This window comes from Coregonus clupeaformis, chromosome 13 (genome assembly GCF_020615455.1).
Source record: "Coregonus clupeaformis isolate EN_2021a chromosome 13, ASM2061545v1, whole genome shotgun sequence".
NCBI classification, from domain to species: Eukaryota; Metazoa; Chordata; class Actinopteri; order Salmoniformes; family Salmonidae; genus Coregonus; species Coregonus clupeaformis.
The window spans coordinates 41,498,371-41,522,125 of NC_059204.1; the positions used below are offsets into that span (position 1 = coordinate 41,498,371).

Genomic DNA, 23,755 nt, shown 5'->3' on the forward strand with positions numbered 1-23,755 from the left:
TCAGTATTTGGGAGATGCTGAGTTATTGCATATCCGATGAAGTCATTTATATCTGTCAGGTGATTTGAGGGTTCTTGGGTGTGTAACATCACTCCGAGCCCTTACAAAACCCAAAACATCTCTCGCCTCGGATCTGAAACCAGTAGTAACCACCAACTTCAATGACCGTTCACTTAAAATTAAAAGACGAAGATAACATGACGCCGTAGCTCATCAGCGTGAACTAGAAGTATATTTTTTACCTGGAGTTATTCCTTATTGTAGGCTTCTACTTTCACCACTTTCACTCTCACTTGGTTTAGCACAAGGCCATAGACAGACATGTATCCACATGTGAATCCTTAAAGAGATGGGTGAGGCTAAGGCTTAAAGGGATACTTCAGGATTTTGTCAATTAATTGTATCTACTTCCCCAGAGTCCGATGAACTCATGGAGACCATTTTTATGTGTCTGCGTGCAGTGAGAAGGAAGTTGCTATCTAGCGTTTCTATGTGAATTTGGTCAGGTCGCTCAAAGTTACATATTGCAGTTTTAAGAGCGTGTGAACAATGCTGAATGGGCATAAATAAAGACTAGCTCTGTGGCAAGTGTAAAACTTTCTTCAAAAGGCTTCATAGCTAGTTTATCCAGTGACCACCGCATTTAGAAGGATGGCTACTGACTGAAATGCAGCTGGACTCGGGAGCTCATGGGCACACAGGCTACATTAGTAAACTGGTTAGACGTGATTATACCACGAGCAACAATAACTGGCGACTAGTTTGTTTTCAGACATATGTTCAACTCCTTGTTAGTTTATCCACGGACCACCGCATCTAGACTCATTACATCAGTCTTTAAAATCAAATCAAATTTGTCACATGCATCGTAAACTACAGGTGTAGACTAACAATGAAATTACGGGCCCTTCCTAACGATGCAGAGAGAAATTGAAAAATAATAGAAAAATAACATGAGGAATAAATACTCAATGAGTACTGATAACTTGGCTATATACACAGGGTACCAGTACCGAGTCGATGTGCAGGGGTACGAGGTAATTGAGTAGATATGTACATATAGGTAGGGGTAAAGTCACTAACAGGATAAATGGTTTTGAGAAATAATTGTTGCTGCATTCAAATATGGCTGCACTGTACCTTTCACTGTCATCCTGTGAACTCCGTTCATTGCTGCTCACCTCTATTTATTATATTTATTTGCTTACATTTGTGTTTTCAATAGGCCACTAGGCTATAAATAGGAGCTAAGTGCAATGGTCAGGTCAATCTGAGGAAGACGTCAGCTTGACGACGAAACATCAGTCAACAAAACATCAGCCAGCTGTACTCATCCTGAACAATGGATTAAAGTGAGCTAAAATACATCTCTGCCTTTTTTGTTGAGTGCTCAAACTCCTTTCTGCCTTAAATGAGTACTTTCTGAAGTTTTTCTTGGTAAGCCATTCTCCTCTTATCAATTATTCAACATTTGATTAATTTGTATTAAAAGTAATCAATTATTTAACAAGTTGATCGCAATGTTCCCCAATGTGCCTTGAATGTTAAGTTGTGGTCGAGGGGGTGGGGAGTATCTGATTGTTCAGCAGTTTTTGGCGTGAATAAAGAAGATTTGTAATACTTGCTTGTTTTCCATGCAGTGGTCTGGGGCTGTACGGTATGGCATTCCAAAGAATCAATACGGATGATAAAGAGAAACACAGAGGACTACAGGATGATTATCAACCCAAACAGAAGAGATTAAAGTTAATACAGGTTAACACCAGCGCTATGGCTGAATCTGACAGCATGGCTTTTTACCCTCAGTTTGAGGGAACGAGACAAAGGAGAGGAGGGGAGGCTTAGCCCGCTCTTCCTCCTCCTCCTCCCAATGGTTCCTCTCATCCTTGTTTTTATTCAACTCTGGCTAGCTGTGGGTTTTTAGGTGAGGAGGAGAGTGACTCAACCTCAGCCAGACATAACCTGGGGATATATATATATATATATATATATATATATATATATATATATATATATATATGAGGACTTGGAACAGTGAAACTGTTGCATGCATCAAATAAAATGTTATTTGTCACATACACGTGTTTAGCAGATGTTATTGCGGGTGTAGCGAAATGCTTGTGCTTCTAGCTCCGACAGTGCAGTAATATCTAACAAGTAATATCTAACAATTTCACAACATATACCCAATACACACAAATCTAGTAAAGAATGGAATTTAAGAATATATACATATATGGACAAGCAATGACAGAGCGGCATGGACTAGGATACAGTAGAATATTATATAATAGAATACAGTATATACATATGAGATGAGTAGTGCAAGATATGTAAACATTATTAAAGTGACTAGTGTTCCATTTCTTAAAGTGGCCAGTGATTTCAATAGGCAGCAGCAGCCTCTAATGTGCTAGTGATGGCTATTTAACAGTCTGATGGCCTTGAGATAGAAGCTGTTTTTCATTCTCTCGGTTCCAGCTTTGATGCACCTGTACTGACCTCGCCTTCTGGATGATAGCGGAGTGAACAGGCAATGGCTCGGGTGGTTGATGTCCTTGATGATTTTTGTTGGCCTTCCTGTGACATCGTGTGCTGTAGGTGTCTTGGAGGGCGGGTAGTTTGCCCCCGGTAATGCGTTCGGCAGACCGCACCACCCTCTGGAGAGCCCTGCGGTTGTGGGTGGTGCAGTTGCCGTACCAGAGGGTGATACAGCCCGACAGGATGCTCTCAATTGTGCATCTGTAAAAGTTTGAGGGTTTTAGGTGCCAAGCCACATTTCTTCAGCCTCCTGAGGTTGAAGAAGCTCTGTTGCACCTTCTTCACCACACTGTCTGCGTGGGTGGACAATTTCAGTTTGTCAGTGATGTGTACGCCAAGGAACTTGAAGCTTTCCAACTTCTCCACTGCGGTCCCGTCGATGTGGATAGGGGGGTACTCCCTCTGCTGTTTCCTGAAGTCCACGATCATCTCCTTTGTTTTGTTGACGTTAAGTGAGAGGTTATTTTCCTGGCACCACACTCCCAGTGCCCTCACCTCCTCCCTGTAGGCGGTCTCGTCATTATTGGTAATCAAGCCTACTACTGTTGTGTCATCTGCAAACTTGATGATTGAGTTGGAGGCGTGCTTGACCACGCAGTCATGGGTGAACAGGGAGTACAGGAGAGGGCTGAGCATGCACCCTTGTGGGGCCCCAGTGTTGAGGATCAGCGAAGTGGAAATGTTGTTTCCTACCTTCACCACCTGGGGGCGGCCCGTCAGGAAGTCCAGGACCCAGTTGCACAGGGCGGAGTTCAGACCCAGGGCCTCGAGCTTAATGATGAGCTTGGAGGGTACTATTGTGTTGAATGCTGAGCTATAGTCAACGAACCGCATTCTTACATAGGTATTCCTCTTGTCCAGATGGGATAGGGCAGTGTGATGGTGATTGCATCGGCTGTGGATCTATTGGGGCGGTAAGCAAATTGAAGTGGGTCTAGGGTGACAGGTAAGGTAGAGATGATATGATCCTTGACTAGTCGCTCAAAGCACTTCATGATGACATAGGTGAGTGCTACGGGGCGATAGTCATTTAGTTCAGTTACCTTTGCTTTCTTGGGTACAGGAATAATGGTGGCCATCTTGAAGCATGTGGGAACAGCACACTGGGAAAGGGAGAGATTGTATATGTCCGTAAACACACCAGCCAGCCTGTCTGCGCATGCTCTGAGGACGCGGCTAGGGATGCCGTCTGGGCCGGCAGCCTTGCGGGGGTTAACATGCTTAAATGTCTTAATCACGTCGTCCATGGAGAAGGAGAGGCCACAGTCCTTGGTAGTGGGCCTCGTCGGTGGCACTATGTTATCCTCAAAGCGGGCGAAGAAGGTGTTTAGCTTGTCTGGAAGCGAGATGTCGGCGACGTGGCTGGTTTTCCTTTTGTGGTCCGTGATTGTCTGTAGACCCTGCCAATGAAAGCTTGGTAACGCTGGCCTGCTGACACAAACAAACATAATGATTATTTAGTCTACTGATTTTCTTGAGCGTTTCTTATTTACTCTGTGGTGTATGTGAAGATGTGACATGCATCTTTCATTACAAAGACCTAACTCTCATTTTGTACGTTTGCCCACTGACAAAGAAATGATCAGTCTATCATTTTAATGGTAGGTTTATTTGAACTGTGAGAGACAAAATAACAACAAAAAAATCCAGAAAAACGCATGTCAAAAATGTTATAAATTGAGTTGCATTTTAATGAGGGGAAATAAGTATTTGACCCCCTCTCAATCAGAAAGATTTCTGGCTCCCAGGTGTCTTTTATAAAGGTAACGAGCTGAGATTAGGAGCACACTCTTAAAGGGAGTGCTCCTAATCTCAGTTTGTTACCTATATAAAAGACACCTGTCCACAGAAGCAATCAATCAATCAGATTCCTAACTCTCCACCATGGCCAAGACCAAAGAGCTCTCCAAGGATGTCAGGGACAAGATTGTAGACCTACACAAGGCTGGAATGGGCTACAAGACCATCGCCAAGCAGCTTGATGAGAAGGTGACAACAGTTGGTGCGATTATTCGCAAATGGAAGAAACACAAAAGACCTGTCAATCTCCCTCGGCCTGGGGCTCCATGCAAGATCTCACCTCGTGGAGTTGCAATGATCATGAGAACAGTGAGGAATCAGCCCAGAACTACACGGGAGGTTCTTGTCAATGATCTCAAGGCAGCTGGGATCATAGTCACCAAGAAAACAATTGGTAACACACTACGCCGTGAAGGACTGAAATCCTGCAGCGCCCGCAAGGTCCCCCTGCTCAACAAAGCACATATACAGGCCTGTCTGAAGTTTGCCAATGAACATCTGAATGATTCAGAGGAGAACTGGGTGAAAGTGTTGTGGTCAGATGAGACCAAAATTGAGCTCTTTGGCATCAACTCAACTCACCGTGTTTGGAGGAGGAGGAATGCTGCCTATGACCCCAAGAACACCATCCCCACCGTCAAACATGGAGGTGGAAACATTATGCTTTGGGGGTGTTTTTCTGCTAAGGGGACAGGACAACTTCACCGCATGAAAGGGACGATGGACGGGACCATGTACCGTCAAATCTTGGGTGAGAACCTCTTTCCTTCAGCTAGGGCATTGAAAATGGGTCGTGGATGGGTATTCCAGCATGACAATGACCCAAAACACACGGCCAAGGCAACAAAGGAGTGGCTCAAGAAGAAGCACATTAAGGTCCTGGAGTGGCCTAGCCAGTCTCCAGACCTTAATCCCATAGAAAATCTGTGGAGGGAGCTGAAGGTTCGAGTTGCCAAACGTCAGCCTCAAAACCTTAATGACTTGGAGAAGATCTGCAAAGAGGAGTGGAACAAAATCCCTCCTGAGATGTGTGCAAACCTGGTGGCCAACTACAAGAAACATCTGACCTCTGTGATTGCCAACAAGGGGTTTGCCATCAAGTACTAAGTAATGTTTTGCAGAGGGGTCAAATACTTATTTCCCTCATTAAAATGCAAATAAATGTATAACATTTTTGACATGCTTTTTTCTGGATTTTTTTTATTTATTCTGTCTCTCACTGTTCAAATAAACCTACCATTAAAATTATAGACTGATCATGTCTTTGTCAGTGGGCAAACGTACAAAATCAGCAGGGGATCAAATACTTTTTTCCCTCACTGTAGATGAAAAATGTGTGAATCTAATCTATCTGCAGGAAATTTGTGAAATGATTTACCTGGTGAAGCTGCAGGGGGAAATGGAATTTGCTTTAATCCATAGCTATTCAGTCTGGACAATGGCGGATGCACGGCCCATGGCAAAGGATATTTTCTAGACCATGGACAGCAGCGCTTGGCACTCTGAACCTTACAGAACAGTACTGTCAGAGTGCAGAATAAACCCGCTGGGGCTGGCAATCTTCACAGCACTGTCAGAACTTTTGCCAGTTGACAAATTGGTCAATATTTTGAAGCAAACTGCCCTGATATTTTTGTGCCTTTCTCTTAATCATCAATGGCTCATTTGGAAGCGGTATCATGGATGCATAATTGATCACTCGGTCCAAAGAAGAGGCCTTGAAGCGTTTCCCAGATGCATTGTACTCAAAGTTTTTTTAGGGGGGGAGGGGGGGTCTGAATGTAACAAAATGTGGAAAAAGTCAAGGGGTCTGAATACTTTCCGAATGAACTGTATACACTGAGCAAAAATATAAACGCAACAATTTCAACGGTTTTACTGTGTTACAGTTCATACAAGAAAATCAGTCAATTTAAATAAATTCATTAGTCCCTAATCTATGGATTTCACATGACTGGGAATACAGATGTGCATCTGTTGATCACAGATACCTTAAATAAAAGGTAGGGACGTGGATCAGAAAACCAGTCAGTATCTGGTGTGACCACCATTTTGCCTCATGCAGCGCGACATCTCCTTCTCATAGAGTTGATCAGGCTGTTGATTGTGGTCTCTGGAATGTTGTCCCACTCCTCTTCAATGACTGTGTGAAGTTGCTGGATATTGGCAGGAACTGGAACATGCTGTCGTACACGTTGATCCAGAGCATCCCAAACATGCTCAATGGGTGACATGTCTGGTGACCTAAGCAGGCCAATGAAGAACTGGGACATTTTCAAGACCCTTGTGAGGACGACGAGCACACAGATGAGCTTCCCTGAGACATTCTACGTTTCATCAGCTGTTCCGGGGGCTGGTTTCAGACCATCCCGCAGGTGATGAAGCCGGATGTGGAGGTCCTGGGCTGGCATGGTCTGTGGTTGTGAAGCCGTTTGGACGTACTGCCAAATTCTCTAAAACGATAGGCAGCTTATGGTAGAGAAATTAACATTAAATTCTCTGGAAACCGCTCTGGTGGACATTCCTGCAGTCAGCATACCATTTGCACACTCCCTCAAAACTTAAGACATCTGTGACATTGTGTTGTGAAAAAACGTTTATTGTCCCAAGCACAAGGTGCACCTGTGTAATGATCATGCTGTTTGATCAGTATCTTGATATGGCACACCTGTCAGGTGGATGGAACATCTTGGCAAATGAGAAATGTTCACTAACAGGGATATAAACCAATTTGTGCACAGAATTTGACCAACAAAAAAATATGTGTGTGTATGGTACATTTCTGGGATCTTTTTATTTCAGCTCATGAAACATGGGACCAACACTTTACATGTTGCATTTTATATTTTTCAGTGTACATCAGCTGGTGAGCTGCGGGGGGAGCACGCATCGAGTGTGGGCAGACAGGCTCCGGTCCGGCTCTGATTAGACACATCTTAATTCTTGGCTAATATGTTGGCATGCATAGCCTTTTTCTAACCAATTCTGTTAGTTATTAAGAGGAATGTTGATATTACCGTTATATCAACACACTCGCCACTCCCGTTTAACAACTCTAAATCGCTTTGGCACAGTAGGCCTCGCGTCAAGTCACTTGCCGTTAATGTTGCATAAAACGTTTGAAAGATCTGTTTCATCGGACACAATCAGAGTTAACATAGATGGGTTGTTTAGCAACAAAACTGACGCGTGCGCAACAATGGGGCAAAACAGACGTGTTTGGCTTAGACTGTTGACATTATGTAAACTATATTTTGTCTCAATGTTTATTGACCGACATAAATATATTTGTACAATGAGCACTTTTTGTCTCTCAAATACATCGTTAGAGTTGTTGGTTAGCTAGCAATTTTTTTTTTACTCCTGAACTTATTTAGGCTTGTCATAACAAAGGGGTTGAATAGTTATTGACTCAAGACATTTCAACTTTTTTCATTTATTAATTTGTAAAAAGTTTGAAAAACATAATTCCACTTTCACATTGTGTGTAGGTCGGTGACTAAAAATCTTAATTTAATCAATTTTTTAATTCAGGCTATAACACAACAAAAGTCAAGGGGCGTGTCCATATTTTATATATATTTTTTATTATATCATATTATTGTCTGAGTTTATAGTGCATGGACCAGATGTTTCAAAAGAAAATAGCCTAATTAATGAAAAAAAGCATCTAATTAACAATGAGATTATTTTCAATTAACTCTGCAGCTATTTACTTTTCACAACTGCCACCAGTTTGGCGCCAAAACATTTACAACCGAGACATATTGACATGGTAAAATAAGTGTGTAAAAAAATATAAAGGATATTTCATGCTGAAACCCTCATTAAACACCTATGGTATTCACTAAATTGATGGTTTATACACTGAGTACATGAAACATTAGGAACACCTGCTTCTTCCATGACAGATTGGCCAGGTGAATCAAGGCGATCGCTATGATCCCTTAATGATGTCACTTGTTAAATCCACTTCAAGCAGTGTAGATGAAGGGGAGGAGACCGGTTAAAGAAGGATTTTTTTAAGCCTTGAGACAATTGAAACATTAATTGTGTATGTGTGCCATTCAGGCTGAATGGGCAAGACAAAAGATTGAACTGCCTTTGAGCGGGGTATGGTAGTAGGTGCCAGGCGCACCGGTTTGACTGTCAAGAATTGCGACACTGCAGGGTTTTTCACGCTCAACAGTTTCTTGTGTGTATCAAGAATGGTCCATCACCCAAAGGACATCCAGCCAACTTGACACAACTGTGGGAAGCATTGGAGTCAACATGGGCCAGCATCCCTGTGGAGTCCATGCCCCGACGCCCCGAGTGGCGCAGTGGTCTAAGGCACTGCATCGCAGTGCTAGCTGTGCCACTAGAGATCCTGGTTCGAATCCAGGCTCTGTCGTAGCTGGCCGCGACCGGGAGACCCATGGGGCGGCGCACAATTGGCCCAGCGTCGTCCAGGGTAGGGGAGGGAATGGCCGGCAGGGATGTAGCTCAGTTGGTAGAGCATGGCGTTTGCAACGCCAGGGTTGTGGGTTTGATTCCCACAGGGGGCCAGTATGAAAAAAAAAATGTATGCACTAACTGTAAGTCGCTCTGGATAAGAGCGTCTGCTAAATGACTAAAAATGTACAAATGTAAAAAAATGAATTGAGGCTGTTCTGAGGGCAAACGGGGATGCAACTCAATATTAGGAAGGTGTTCTAATGTTTTGTACACTCTGTGTAATTAGGTTTGTTTTACAGCTGTCATTCTATTTATTTTATTTTAAAATCATCTTATTTGATTATTTTATATATTTTACACGTGATAAGGCCACACAGAGATCCAGAGATAATTACAGACACTTAATAATCTGAAGTGCCCAAAAGTGAAGTTACAAAAAATCCTTAAGTTACCAAAATGCAGGTAGTTTACTGGTAAACTTAGAACGTTTCCAGTAAAATACCCTCCCTTTGCAACCCTAATTATGACTAAAGAGTCTTATGCATACCTTTTTTATTTATAACCGTAAGAGTAGGAGTAAAATGTCTAAATTCTCAGCACCAATTTTCTACTCTGAGATGCTTTGTGGATACGGGCCCTGTAATTAAGTCTACAGTACATGTAGAGGAATCTGGGTCAGAGCTCTGGCTCTGTGTAGGCTTACTAGGCTATATGCTGTTTTGTATTGTGTGGTAGAGATGGACTAAGATCTTGAGACTTGAGCAGTAGGCTATACTATCCCACTCATTTCTATTCTCACTCGCTCTCTCTGTCTCATTTCTTCACTCTCACTGGCTTTGGCTTCTCACTCTGTGTACCTCAGTGCACCTGAGACAAATGTGCAGCAGGGCCTGGGGAATATGCATAGAATATGTTGAGGATTAGCTGGGATTCTGGGATTGTTTTGCTCACTGATCACATTGTGTATTCTGCACTGTGTGTTTTGGCCTGATAGTGCTCACAGAGGATGGGACTCAGTGTGGCGGAATTGAGTGTTTATAAGTCATTTGATTTGGGACTGACCACAGAATGACCTCACAGCCCTCCAAGACCATTTGCACTTGAGTAATGTTTTTGCATTTTAAGGCACTGCTCTCTCTTGGTCCCTGGTGTTATGTATCATGCAGACTGTCTTCTCAACCGTTATGTCATTTGAACAGCTATCTCTCCCTCTTTCCTCCATTTCTCCCCCCTCCTTATTTTCTCTGCACAGACCAACATCCCCTTCCTCCAGAATGTTCTGAGTAACGATCAGTTCCTGTATGGCACCGTTGACACCCAGTTCATAGATGAGAACCAGGAGCTCTTCAACCTCAAGCCGGTCCAGAACCGAGCCCAGAAGCTGCTGCACTACCTGGGTAAAATTGTCTTCAACTCTGCTTGTACTCCATTTAAAACCATTGTTTGTTTCAGAATTCTATGTTTCTTTGTGTGTGTGTATAGGTTATTATATTTGAAATGTAGACATCACTTACTCAGTAATCTGAAGTGCAGCTAATGATACTCTTGATTCATTAAACAATTAAAGCTCCCCTCCCTAGATCAAGAGGTGAGATAGTTAGTTGAATTCATGCCTGGCTGGAACTAAAGCCTGTTGACGGCACAACTGTTTCTTCAAGCATCGCCTACCCATGGAGTGTATTGTATTGTATTGTACATCATTTCCTTGACTCTATTGAAGTCTCTGACGTCATCCGTTTGCTATGAGTCATTATTTTACTTGAAGATATGCTATCTGGAGTGTAGTATGCTTTTCTCACATATAATGATATTGGTAGGTTTGAAATGCCTACGATGGCCAACTCTGGTTTTCTGATCCACTCCTGCTATCTGGTTTCAGGTCATGTGATGGTAAACGGCCCCACCACTCCCATCCCAGTGAAGGCCAAGCCCTCCTCTATCGATCCTGTGATCCCACCCATTCCTCTGGGTAAGACTCCAACCTACACAACATCCTACCAGCTTCCTGTAAAACATCAGTTTTCTTCTTGTAGCAGTCAATTTAGTCTTGATTTAGTAAGTACAACATAGTGAAAGCTGCATGCATTGATGTGGATTAGGTGAGCCTCCGGTTGGGTTCCGTGACGTCCTGTTGAAGGAGGGTCCAGAGGGCTTTGCCAAGGCGGTGCGTGCCCACAAGGGTCTGCTGCTCATGGACACCACCTTCAGAGATGCCCACCAGTCTCTCCTGGCCACCCGCGTCCGCACCCACGATCTCAAACGGATCGCTCCCTTCGTGGCCCATAACTTCAGCAATCTCTTTAGCGTGGAGAACTGGGGAGGTGAGGAAATCTCTTGTAGCCAGTACTCACTTTATGCTCATTCTCATTTAGTTCTACAATCACCCTTCTCTCGATCTTCATCTGCGCTTTGTGCTTTGCTCTGGGCCGACTCTGCCGCCTGCCTATGTTTCAGTGGCATCATTATAGACGTTATGTTTTCAAAGGTCACAGTTTCAGTTGAAAGGTCAAATAGAATCAACTGCTAGGGTAAAGGAAAATATGACACCGCCCCAGGGCCAGGTTCACATCATTGAGCAGCACAAGTGAGTCGACTGGACTGTATCTGGGTTATTCAGGAGTGGGCTCTCCTCTCTTCAAGTCTGAAGAAAAGGGGGGCTCACTTTTGAAGTTGATATGGGCAGACTGGCGGTACATTTCTAAGTAAAGACTGAAGAAACGCTCTGTCTCTCTTCATCTCTAGCAAAGTGACATATGAAATCCATGTTTTATTTGGATAGCACTTTTTACAAACTAAGCCGCAGAAGATAGTCTTAGCACCCTTAGAAGCAAATCTACTGTGACGGTGTCCAAAAACATGTTGATGTTGAGGGAGCTGGACATCAGACTACGGAGGAAGTCTGTCCGTCTCTGGAGGACTAGGAGAGATTTAGTCTATTCAGGGAATCTGTCCATTTACTCACTAGGTTTATGGACTTTATCGTTAATGGAGTCTGTTGCTATGGCAGTTATTGATCGTTCCTCTTCTGAGTAGGTGCCACCTTTGATGTGGCGATGCGTTTCCTGTGTGAGTGTCCATGGAAACGACTGCAGGAGTTGAGAGCTCTGCTGCCCAACGTGCCCTTCCAGATGCTACTGAGAGGAGCTAACGCTGTGGGCTACACCAACTACCCCGACAACGCTGTGTTCAAGTCAGTACCTCTTCCCTGGATCAGACACCCCTATTCCAACCAGAACACATATAGTCTCAACCCCAGCCCTCACAGTTTGAGGGTCATCGTCTGCATAGTATTTCTTGAAAGTATCACCCTTAAACCCAAGGGCTCTTCACTTGAAGCATGTACTCATCCATCTTTCAATGGTTCTGACCAGGTTCTGTGAGGTGGCTAAGGAGAACGGCATGGACATCTTCCGTGTTTTTGACTCTCTGAACTACCTGCCTAACCTGATGTTGGGTATGGAGGCTGCTGGGGCTGCAGGGGGCGTGGTGGAGGCCTCCATCTCCTACACAGGAGACGTGTCTGACCCCATGAGGCAGAAGTACTCTCTGGAGTACTACCTGAAACTGGCTGATGAGCTGGTCAGAGCTGGAACACACATACTGAACATCAAGGTAGAGTGGTACTGAACCTGCTCTGTCATCAAACCCAGTCATGTGGTTTATCTCAACCAATGACATGTTTTATTTATATTCCGCTATTAACAGAAACTTGAAGTCAGCAAGTCAGACATAAATAGCTAAAATGAAAGGACTCTAAGTGTGTCATGTTGTTGACTCCTCTCTCTTCCTGTAGGACATGGCAGGGCTGCTGAAGCCTGAGTCTAGCCGGATGCTGATTGGTGCTCTGAGGGACCGTTTCCCTGACATGCCCATCCACATCCACACCCATGATACGGCAGGCGCCGGCGTGGCCTCCATGCTGGCGTGTGCCGAGGCCGGGGCCGACATCGTAGACGTTGCTGTGGACTCCATGGCTGGGATGACATCACAGCCCAGCATGGGAGCCATTGTCGCCTGCACCAAGGGAACCAAATTCAACACAGGTGAGCTGCCAGCTAATAGAAATATAGTGAGCTGAACAATCAAAAACACATATAGAGCTGCCAACCAATCAAGAGCACATATAGACCTGCTGGCCAAGCTCTTCTATGGCAAACCAGTTGTACACACACACACACACACACACACACACACAGTGGGGAAGCAGTGAACCACTGATAGCTTTTTCATTAATATGTTGGTATGTCGGAGCATTTAACAAGGTAAAAGACTGAGACCTTAAGCCCCATGAAACCATGCTATATTTAACAATGGCAAGGAAAACCAACTGTAAGAGCGCCAATATTATGCTTCTGACTTGAGCTTTATATGGCTGTAGAAATTGTTTGCCGCCTCGATCTGAATATGACATCCTCAACTGCTTTTAAAGATTACATTTCTGTTTGTGACCAAGGTTACTCTGCCTAGATGGCTCTGAATAACACTTTAACATTTGTTTGTTGAACCAGTGGTGTAAAGTACTAGTATTTTACACCACCGTAAAAATAAAATGGTGCCGTCTGGTTTGCTTAAGATAAGGAATCTGAAATGATTTATACTTTTAGTTTAACTTTTGATACTTAAGCATATTTAAGTAATTACATTTACTTTTGATACTTAAGTATGTTTAAAACCAAATACTTTTAGACTTTTACTCAAGTAGGATTTTACTGGGTGACTTTCACTTGTACTTGAGTCATTTTCTAATAAGGTATCTTTTACATTTACTCAAGTATGACAATTGTGTACTTTTTCCACCACAATGTAGAACCGACTGCAACATCCTAGTGAAAATAGAATTCTGCTGATGCTTAGTGCATCTTCACTCTGCTTAACCCCTTCACCTCAGCAGTTGCGGAAAAAACAAAGACAACCTTAATGGATATAACCTAGAGAATATGGTACACATGGGAGACGATGCAGTACATGTGCAGACAGTAATGTAAGAAGGGGAAAATGAAGTATGTTTGTTGTGGCGAGAGAGAGGGCAACAGGGAGCGCGAACTAGAGGAAAAGGCAGGAAGAAAAGGCACAAGGAAGGTCGCTGCGCATGTCCATCATTTCACAGCTCACAGACAACCCCGCGACCTTCAGTTAATTGAGACATTACTGCAGCAGACGAGTCTTAACCCACTGTAATGACCTGGCCTGCAAGGCTCCGTAAAGCTGTCTCTGCGTGGGAACAGGAATGTGGTCAGAACCAAGTTTTCCTGGCTGCAGCTAGCCGTGTTGCTAGGGGAACGGCTGTGAGGCCAGATCTTTGCCCCTGTGTGGAGTTGTTATTTAGGAGGGAACCATTCAACAGCAGGCTAGTGTTATCACCCTGCCACCACTCATGACTCTGACGGTTACAGTGTGCTTTGATTCATGAAAGATGGAGGACAAGGTTGAAGGGCTGTTCTTTCATTCATATTGGTTAGATGAACAAAGAGTAGAAGATGTACTAAGAAACCCTCTGGAATATTCTCACAATTGATGAGCATCTTAATCCCTCCTACAACAGCCATAAAATGGCTTAATAACTCTATTTTGTACACAATGAATCAGGCTTTGATTAGCTGCTTGTAAACCCTTAATTAGAGCCTTATCGTAGGCCACCTGAAACATAGTGGCAGCAAATGAAATAATGGAGTTGCTGTTTGTTTAGAATTGAACAACACTTGAGAATATGAGACTCCATCAATAATTAATTAGTCATGAGGAGAATGGAGGTAGCAGCTGCTCTGAAATGACTTGACCATGTACTGGCATACTATTGGGGAATATTACGCTACCTGAGCACAAGTGAGCACTTAACAGCCAGTTCATTGTTTCTCATTCTGATCCCGTTATCTAGTTTTTATTAAAGGAAATGTCCTCTTTAGAAAATGAAATGTGGCAGGACTCTGCGAGATTATTCTAAAGACAATCCATGGTGTGAAATTGAGTAGTTTTCAAAATGATTATAACCCAGAAATTGTTTTGTTGGATGCGAGTCGATGAAAGCGTAGACGGCCTAGAGGTGCAATTTAGCATCTTTCTTTAGCTTATTCCAATTTTCCATTTCAAAACACGTGCCTCTATGGTCTCCAAATTCTCTCATTACGATAATTACTGTTCAAGGACACCAAAGCACAACTAGATTTCCTGTTAGAGTGTGTATATGATTGTGCTCTCGTTGAGCAGTTTTAAACCCATCAGAATGCTCAAATTCTGAGAAAAAGACATGTTATTTTCTTTGTTGATTTGGTTTATTTCCGTGACGTCTACCAATCTCTCTCTCTCTCCTGCTCCTTCTCACGGAGTAGAAGGCTGCCTGGGTAATTGAAATGTCAAGCAAATGTAGTCTTATTCCCTTCTCCCTTTGAAATGTTGCGCCATAGTGCAGTATGTGCAGTACAGTTTCTATCCATTTATTGTAAAATAACTTCCAGATTCATTCCAAATACTACTTTGGGTATTCAGGATGATAAAACTGCTCTAATTTGTAGTTCTTCCCACTAGTACTCTCTCTTACTTGTCTAAGCGCTCTCTGGTCTGCTACGAAAGGTCGCTGGTTCGAATACCCGAGCCGACGAGGTGAAAAATCTGTCGGTGCCCTTGAGCAAGGCACTTAACCCTCATTTTTTACTGCCTTGGTCCCATTTGTTCATATTTATTGGATTGACTTGTTTCTTAATCCTAACTATTGGTAATTGTTTACAGAAAATCCTCAAGTGCCTCATTTAGTCTTGCTCTTTTTCACCATCATCCCCTCTTCTCATCCACATTCTCTTGCTCTTAAATTACTTCTGAGCTCTTAACTTCTTTAATCTTTCTATCATCCATCTTTCATCTGCATTGGGAGCTCCCCTCTGGCAAAGGTCCCTTGTTCTTTCCCTTGATGCGTGTAGATCATCTTTAAGTCAGCTCTAGTCCGGAGGGACAGGAAATGTGGTCAATGTCAAGCTCTCGCTCATTCCCTCACGTTCTTTCTTTTCAATTGCCTCCTCTCATGCTGATGGATATGTGCCAACAGATGTGTATGGATGAGGGAGTGGGAAGCTTCAGATTGATATCAAAGCTTAAAATACGGTGGTCTCTGAGATGTATAGGTTGGGGAGAATTTGTGGCCTGTGTGTGTTTGTTGCCAGGTGAAGCATGGAGCTAATTGTAATTACAGCAACATGATAGGACATCAGGTTTAAATGAGTGTTCAATGTATTGGCAGCAGAGGTGTGCATTGACTGACTGACTGAGTGTTCCTGCTTTGGAAGCCAGTGAACGCCTAAGTCGCGAGTACCACACTGATACACTTTAAAGTATTCTCTGGCATGCCACCCACACAGTAGATGAACACAACACGTTTAACATGGTTAATATTAAATTGTATTTATGCCTATAGATCTATCCCTGATACCTCTGGGGCATTATTCTCTCTCCTGCCCTCTCTTTGACAGGCATATCCCTGGAGAATGTCTATGACTACAGTGAGTACTGGGAGGTTGCTCGCGGGCTCTATGCACCGTTTGACTGTACAGCCACTATGAAGTCTGGCAATGCTGACGTGTATGAGAACGAGATCCCTGGGGGCCAGTACACCAACCTGCACTTCCAGGCTCACAGCATGGGCCTGGGACACAAGTTCAAGGAGGTGAAGAAGTCCTACACAGAGGCCAACAAGCTGCTGGGTGACATCATCAAGGTGAGACGACCGGACACCTGGCGTCCTTAACACTGGCCTCATTTTCAGCAATTCAAATTAAGTGATAAAACTCACATTCCTGATTCACAAATTGTCTTTGCAGATTTATAATTATCGCTCTGAAGGCGGATTTACAAAAGTATTCTTCTGATTTGAAGAGAACTTCAGAATGAATTGCCCACTCAGTTTGTTAACTCACCTTCCTCCTTTCACTCTCTCTCAACTACGTATGTGTGGGAGGGAGGCTCTTCTGTCTCAAAGATAAAATAAAAACGAAATGGGAATACGTTGGCAGAAAGTGCAGCCATTAATCTCGCTGCAGCCTAAAGTCAGATCAACCAAGGAGCTTTGAGCAAAGCTTATCTGTTCTGTTCTCCATGCTTCTGTCTGATCTCTCCAATCAATGGCATCTTCTAGCGTTTGGTTTTGCCTTGCTGGTTTTCATTTCCTAGGGCTTAATTAAATGATCAGAGATAGTTGACTTTCTGTTCTTCTCCTCCTTCGTTTTCTTTCGCTGTCGCATATTGTCCATATCACAGGCACAGTGAATCAGTGTCTGTTCAATAGTGGACACGCTCACTTCACTTTCATTATTCATTCTACCCCCTTCCGTTGTCTTGTCTTCTCACTGTTCCTACAGTCAGTTGGCTGCAAAAAAATGTTTTTGCTAAAAAAAGGTCCCCTCTCTGTCTCCCTTCTTGACTCCACCACACTTCTGTTCACTTCCAATTTGCACGCCAGATTGAATTTCCAATGGTGAAACACAATAGTCTATGACAGATGGGCTGTAGCACCAGTAATGTTGAGGATAAAATCTTTCATCTCTCTCCACCTCTACTCTTCCCACTCTGTCTGCCTGCCTGCAGGTGACCCCCTCCTCTAAGATCGTGGGCGACCTGGCCCAGTTCATGGTGCAGAACTCTCTGACGAGGGCGGAGGTGGAGGAGAGGGCTGATGAGCTCTCCTTCCCCCTCTCTGTGGTGGAGTTCCTGCAGGGTCATATTGGCATCCCACACGGAGGCTTCCCTGAGCCCTTCAGGTCCAAGGTAAAACACACTCCACACACTTCACAAATTCCCAATAGGTCTAACTTCCTTTAGGCCCAAGTTCTTTTCAGCGCCCAACAACATTGTTTTTAACACGTTGCTGGAATGATTCTTTCAATTAAACAGTGCATCCCAAATCTGCATCTCTCATTGGGCAGCTGCGGCTCTTTGACTTATCAATAGCTTGCCCTTGGGAATGGGTAGAATGGGTACGGTCTGAGTATGGAGAACATGTATTCTACACTGAACAAAAATGTAAATGCAACATGTAAAGTGTTGGTCCCTTGTTTCATGAGCCGAAATAAAAGAGCCCAGACATTTTTCATATGCACAAAAAAGCTTATTTCTCTCAAATGTTGATCACAAATTTGTTTACATCCCTGTTAGTGAGAATTTCTCCTTTGCCAAGATAATCCATCCACCTTACAGGTGTGGCATATCAAGAAGCTAATTAAACTGCATGATCATTACACAGGTGCACCTTGTGCCGGGGACAATAAAAGGCCACTGTAAAATGTGCAGTTTTGTCACAACACAATGCCAGAGATGTCTCAAGTTTTGAGGTAGCGTGCAATTGCCATGCTTACTGCAGGAATGTCCACCAGAGCTGTTGCCAGAGAATTGAATGTTAATTTCTCCACCATAAGCCGCCTCCAATGTCATTTTAGAGGCCGGTTGGCGGTACGTCCAACCGGCCTCACAACTGCAGACCACGTGTAACCACGCCAGCCCAGGACCTCCACATCTGGCTTCTTCACCTGCAGGATCGTCTGAGATCAGCCACCGAGACAGCTGATGAAACTGTGGGTTTGAACAACCGAAGAATTTCTTCACAAACTGTCAGAAACAGTCTCAGGGAAGCTCATCTGTGTGCTCGTCGTCCTCACCAGGACTGCAGTTCGCCATCATAAATGACTTCAGTGGGCAAATGCTCACCTTCGATGGCTACTGGCACGCTGGAGAAGTGTGCTCTTCACGGATGAATGATGGTTTCAACTGTACCGGGCAGACGGTTTGCTGATGTCAACATTGTGAACAGAGTGCCCTGTGGTGGTGGGGTTATGGTATGGGCAGGCATAAGCTACAGACAATGAACACAATTGCATATTATCGATGGCAATTTAAATGCACAGAGATACTATGATGAGATCCTGAGGCCCATTGTCGTGCCATTTAATCCGCCGCCATGTTTCAGCATGATAATGCACGGCCCCATGTGCAAGAATCTGTACACAATTCCTGGAAGCTGAACATTTCCCAGGTCTTCCATGGCCTGCGTTCTCACCAGACGTCACCCATTGAGCATGTTTGGGATGCTCTGGATCGACGTGCACGACAGCGTGTTCCAGTTCCCGCCAATATCCAGCAACTTCACACAGCCATTTAAAGAGGAGTGGGACAACATTCCACAGGCCACAATCAACAGCCTGATCAAGTCTATCCCAAGATGCATGAGGCAAATGGTGGTCACACCAGATACTGACTGGTTTTCTGATCCATGCCCCTACATTTTATTTATTTAAGGTGTCTGTGACCAACAGATGCATATCTGTATTCCCAGTCATGTGAAATCCATAGATTAGGGCCTAATTAATTTATTTGAATTGACTGATTTCCTTATGAACTGTAACTCAATAAAATCGTTGATTGTTGCGTTTATATTTTTGTTCAGGGTATATCTGCCTTTTCACAGCCAACCATAATGGCAGGATTTGTATTCCCACAGACAGTATTAAAGCATTATTAGGTTTGGTACTCTATGGATTTAACATTGAGAGTATATTATTATGTTCCACTGACATTACATTAGGTATTTTTATAGAGCTCAGAAAAGGCTGTTTTTATAACCCACTACAGGATCCCCTTAAGTCATAGAAATACTTTGTTTGAAAAGTTTGCCTGTTTTTCTCCCTTTAGTATCCTTGGAGATCTCACACCATTTTATCTGTTTCAAATTTGAAGAAATATGATTTATTTCCCCTTCTCTAAGAATCTCCACAATTACCCAGAAACATTTCTCCGGAAGCTCAGTTGTTTTCTAGGACCACATATGTTCCTCACATCACCAGTGTACAATGCAGTTCCTCTTGCTTTTACTTTCCATCGGACGCATGGTGGCACTTGTGTAATTTATTTTGCAGATCATTTCAAACATAAAAAGGCCATCTGCTTAGCATACATCATGTATAACAAAGGAATGGAACAGCCATTATGGAGCAGCTATTTCTAATTTCTGACGGATGCCTAGCATTATCTCTGTTCATTATTACACTCATGTTTGCTTGTAATGTTCAAACACTGCTTGTAGCCTGTGGTATAGTTAAGGGCCTGCTTTGATGTGAAAAAGCAGGCCCTTATTATAATAACTCTGACGTCCTGTCATTCTAGCTCCCTTTGGCCTGTTAGTGGCTGACTTCTAACTTCTGCCCCCAGGTGCTGAAGAATATGCCACGTGTGGAGGGCCGCCCTGGTGCCTCTCTGCCCGCTATGGACTTCCAGGCCCTAGAGAAACAGCTGCGAGAGACGCACGGAGATGACATCTCTCCTGAGGATGTGATGTCAGCAGCCATGTACCCCAAGGTGTTCCAGGAGTTCAAGGAGTTCACCCATCAGTTTGGCCCCGTGGACTGCCTCAACACACGCCTGTTCCTCGATGGACCCAAGATCGCTGAGGAGTTCGAGGTCAGTCTCACCGTTTGTGTTCAGTCATATTCTTCAAGTGGATGAGGAGTGTGATTCATTTTAAATGAACTTACTGATTGCAATATATTTGCCTATGTTCTGTTTTCCTCTGGTCACACTTTCTGTGTGTCCCTGTGTCTGTCAGGTGGAGTTGGAGCGAGGGAAGACCCTCCACATCAAAGCCCTGGCCCTGGGAGATCTCAACAAGGCTGGCCAGAGGGAGGTGTTCTTTGAGCTGAATGGAGCGCTCAGATCTGTCCTGGTCAAGGATACTGTGGCCATGAAGGTAGAGTACATGCATTCACATTAGCACTTAACACAAAGTTGCGTTCAATGCTTAAAACACATAAGTTCAAGCTATTCCAGTAACAATAGTTGCATATCGTATCCACACCAATAGATACAGTGGGGGGAAAAAGTATTTAGTCAGCCACCAATTGTGCAAGTTCTCCCACTTAACAAGATGAGAGAGGCCTGTAATTTTCATCATAGGTACACGTCAACTATGACAGACAAATTGAGAATTTTTTTTCCAGAAAATCACATTGTAGAATTTTTAATGAATTTATTTGCAAATTATGGTGGAAAATAAGTATTTGGTCACCTACAAACAAGCAAGATTTCTGGCTCTCACAGACCTGTAACTTCTTCTTTAAGAGGCTCATCTGTCCTCCACTCGTTACCTGTATTAATGGCACCTGTTTGAACTTGTTATCAGTATAAAATACACCTGTCCACAACCTCAAACAGTCACACTCCAAACTCCACTATGGCCAAGACCAAAGAGCTGTCAAAGGACACCAGAAACAAAATTGTAGACCTGCACCAGGCTGGGAAGACTGAATCTGCAATAGGTAAGCAGCTTGGTTTGAAGAAATCAACTGTGGGAGCAATTATTAGGAAATGGAAGACATACAAGACCACTGATAATCTTTTTAGATCTGGGGCTCCACGCAAGATCTCACCCCGTGGGGTCAAAATGATCACAAGAACGGTGAGCAAAAATCCCAGAACCACACGGGGACCTAGTGAATGACCTGCAGAGAGCTGGGACCAAAGTAACAAAGCCTACCATCAGTAACACACTACGCCGCCAGGGACTCAAATCCTGCAGTGCCAGACGTGTCCCCCTGCTTAAGCCAGTACATGTCCAGGCCCGTCTGAAGTTTGCTAGAGTGCATTTGGATGATCCAGAAGAGGATTGGGAGAATGTCATATGGTCAGATGAAACCAAAATAGAACTTTTTGGTAAAAACTCAACTCGATCGTGTTTGGAGGACAAAGAATACTGAGTTGCATCCAAAGAACACCATACCTACTGTGAAGCATGGGGGAAACATCATGCTTTGGGGCTGTTTTTCTGCAAAGGGACCAGGACGACTGATCCGTGTAAAGGAAAGAATGAATGGGGCCATGTATCGTGAGATTTTGAGTGAAAACCTCCTTCCATCAGCAAGGGCATTGAAGATGAAACGTGGCTGGGTCTTTCAGCATGACAATGCTCCCAAACACACCGCCCGGGCAACGAAGGAGTGGCTTCGTAAGAAGCATTTCAAGGTCCTGGAGTGGCCTAGCCAGTCTCCAGATCTCAACACCATAGAAAATCTTTGGAGGGAGTTGAAAGTCCGTGTTGCCCAGCGACAACCCCAAAACATCACTGCTCTAGAGGAGATCTGCATGGAGGAATGGGCCAAAATACCAGCGACAGTGTGTGAAAACCTTGTGAAGACTTACAGAAAACGTTTGACCTGTGTCATTGCCAACAAAGGGTATATAACAAAGTATTGAGAAACTTTTGTTATTGACCAAATACTTATTTTCCACCATAATTTGCAAATACATTCATAAAAAATCCTACAATGTGATTTTCTGTATTTTTTTTCCTCATTTTGTCTGTCATAGTTGACGTGTACCTATGATTAAAATTACAGGCCTCATCTTTTTAAGTGGGAGAACTTGCACAATTGGTGGCTGACTAAATACTTTTTTCCCCACTGTACATGGGTGTTGCTGCAAGCTCACCAAGTGTACTCTCTCTAACCCGTCCTCTCTCTACCCCCTGTAACCCCCCCCCTCCCCTCCAGGAGATGCACTTCCACCCCAAGGCGCTGAAGGACGTGCGTGGCCAGGTGGGGGCACCCATGCCTGGGAAGGTGGTGGAGATGAAGGTGAAGCAGGGCCAGACGGTGGAGAAGGGCCAGCCTCTGTGTGTGCTCAGTGCCATGAAGATGGAGATGGTGGTCAACTCTCCCCTCTCCGGCACCGTGGTCAAGATTTACGTCAAAGCCGACAGCAGCCTGGAGGGAGACGACCTCATCCTGGAGATCACAGAGTAGGACAGGACAGGGCACCAGTAGGAACCATCAACATGAGCATAACCTTCGCGCTTCCAGTCGCACATGCAAAAATACAAGTCTAACTGTAGAAAAGAGGGAGATATATTTTTGAAATTCAGGAAAATATATATATATATATATAGTGTGATTAATCAATGAATGAACAAATGTTTAGTTTGTTTGTTTGTTTTCTTGTTGGAGAGCTTCCTATGATGTTTGCACTTGTGTGATATATACGGTAATCCACTGTCACTTTAGAAACTGAAAAGTACTATCATTAACCAACTAATCTGGAAGATTTCGTATTAATATCTGAATGTTCATCAATGTACGTCATTCTCGAACGCTTTCCTGAAGAGTGAAATTGCTGAGGCTATGCCAATGAAAATGAATGATGCAATAAATAAGTAGAAAGCAATTGATAAGCAGTTAACATTCAGGTATTTAGTGTAATGTAACATCTTGGTTGTCATGTTTTAAATTCCACAGAACACTTTGGGCCATCCCTGTACGAGAATCACCCACCATGATTTTCATAATTTGATATGTCTAAACAGAAAAATTATAAATGTAATGATAAATATAAATAGCTGTTCAAGCATAATAAGTGTTCCGTTCCTCACTCTTCCTTCCAGCCTCCATCTCACTACGTTGACAGGTTAAAGATGTTTTAAGCATCTGCTCTCGATACATGTGTTCACTCATCATTTGCGTTACTTTCACTCATTTTTCCCAACCCGTTTTAAAATTAAACAAGCTTATTCAACATTGCATTCAAAAGCGCTTATGTCTTATTGAAGCACAAGTGGCTCAGTTGACCAAAACTGTTATTTTAGACATGAAACCTAAAAGACCATTCTTTTTCTGACCAACTGCCTTGCTTTATACATGAATGCAAACATACTTGATATTGATAGTCTTTTGATATTTTGGCAACTTGATATTTTGGCAAACATAGAAATGAATCATACTGAACTGGACATATTTGTTCTGGTACTCATTGGGACAGACTGGAATCTGGTTAGATGTATAGATTGTATGGGTAGTTTAATGTGCCCCATCTGTGCTAGTAGATTACTAAGGGGTTTGTTTAGTGTATGCTGTTCCCCCTAAATAAAATAATTGGGGCCAATTTAAAATTGTTTTTCTTAGTGTGGAGAGTAAAAGTTAGACTATATTTGAATGTTATTGCCGTATATGGCATGACCTTA

General features: G+C 43.4%; 1 protein-coding gene across 2 annotated transcripts in view; it reads left to right on the forward strand.

Moving 5' to 3' along the window:
- LOC121579479 (pyruvate carboxylase, mitochondrial-like) overlaps positions 1-23,315 on the forward strand; it is an 87,176-nt gene extending 63,861 nt beyond the window's left edge. For both annotated transcript variants that reach the window (XM_045224426.1, XM_045224425.1), the window contains exons 11-21: positions 10,031-10,175; positions 10,658-10,747; positions 10,878-11,099; positions 11,812-11,968; positions 12,150-12,390; positions 12,572-12,821; positions 16,236-16,480; positions 17,347-17,526; positions 19,960-20,208; positions 20,354-20,494; positions 22,293-23,315. In XM_045224426.1, coding sequence (XP_045080361.1) covers positions 10,031-10,175; positions 10,658-10,747; positions 10,878-11,099; positions 11,812-11,968; positions 12,150-12,390; positions 12,572-12,821; positions 16,236-16,480; positions 17,347-17,526; positions 19,960-20,208; positions 20,354-20,494; positions 22,293-22,544 — 2,172 coding nt within the window. In that variant the 3' untranslated portion in view covers positions 22,545-23,315. The remainder of the gene's footprint in view (positions 1-10,030; positions 10,176-10,657; positions 10,748-10,877; positions 11,100-11,811; positions 11,969-12,149; positions 12,391-12,571; positions 12,822-16,235; positions 16,481-17,346; positions 17,527-19,959; positions 20,209-20,353; positions 20,495-22,292) is intronic.
- Positions 23,316-23,755: the final 440 nt, after the last annotated feature.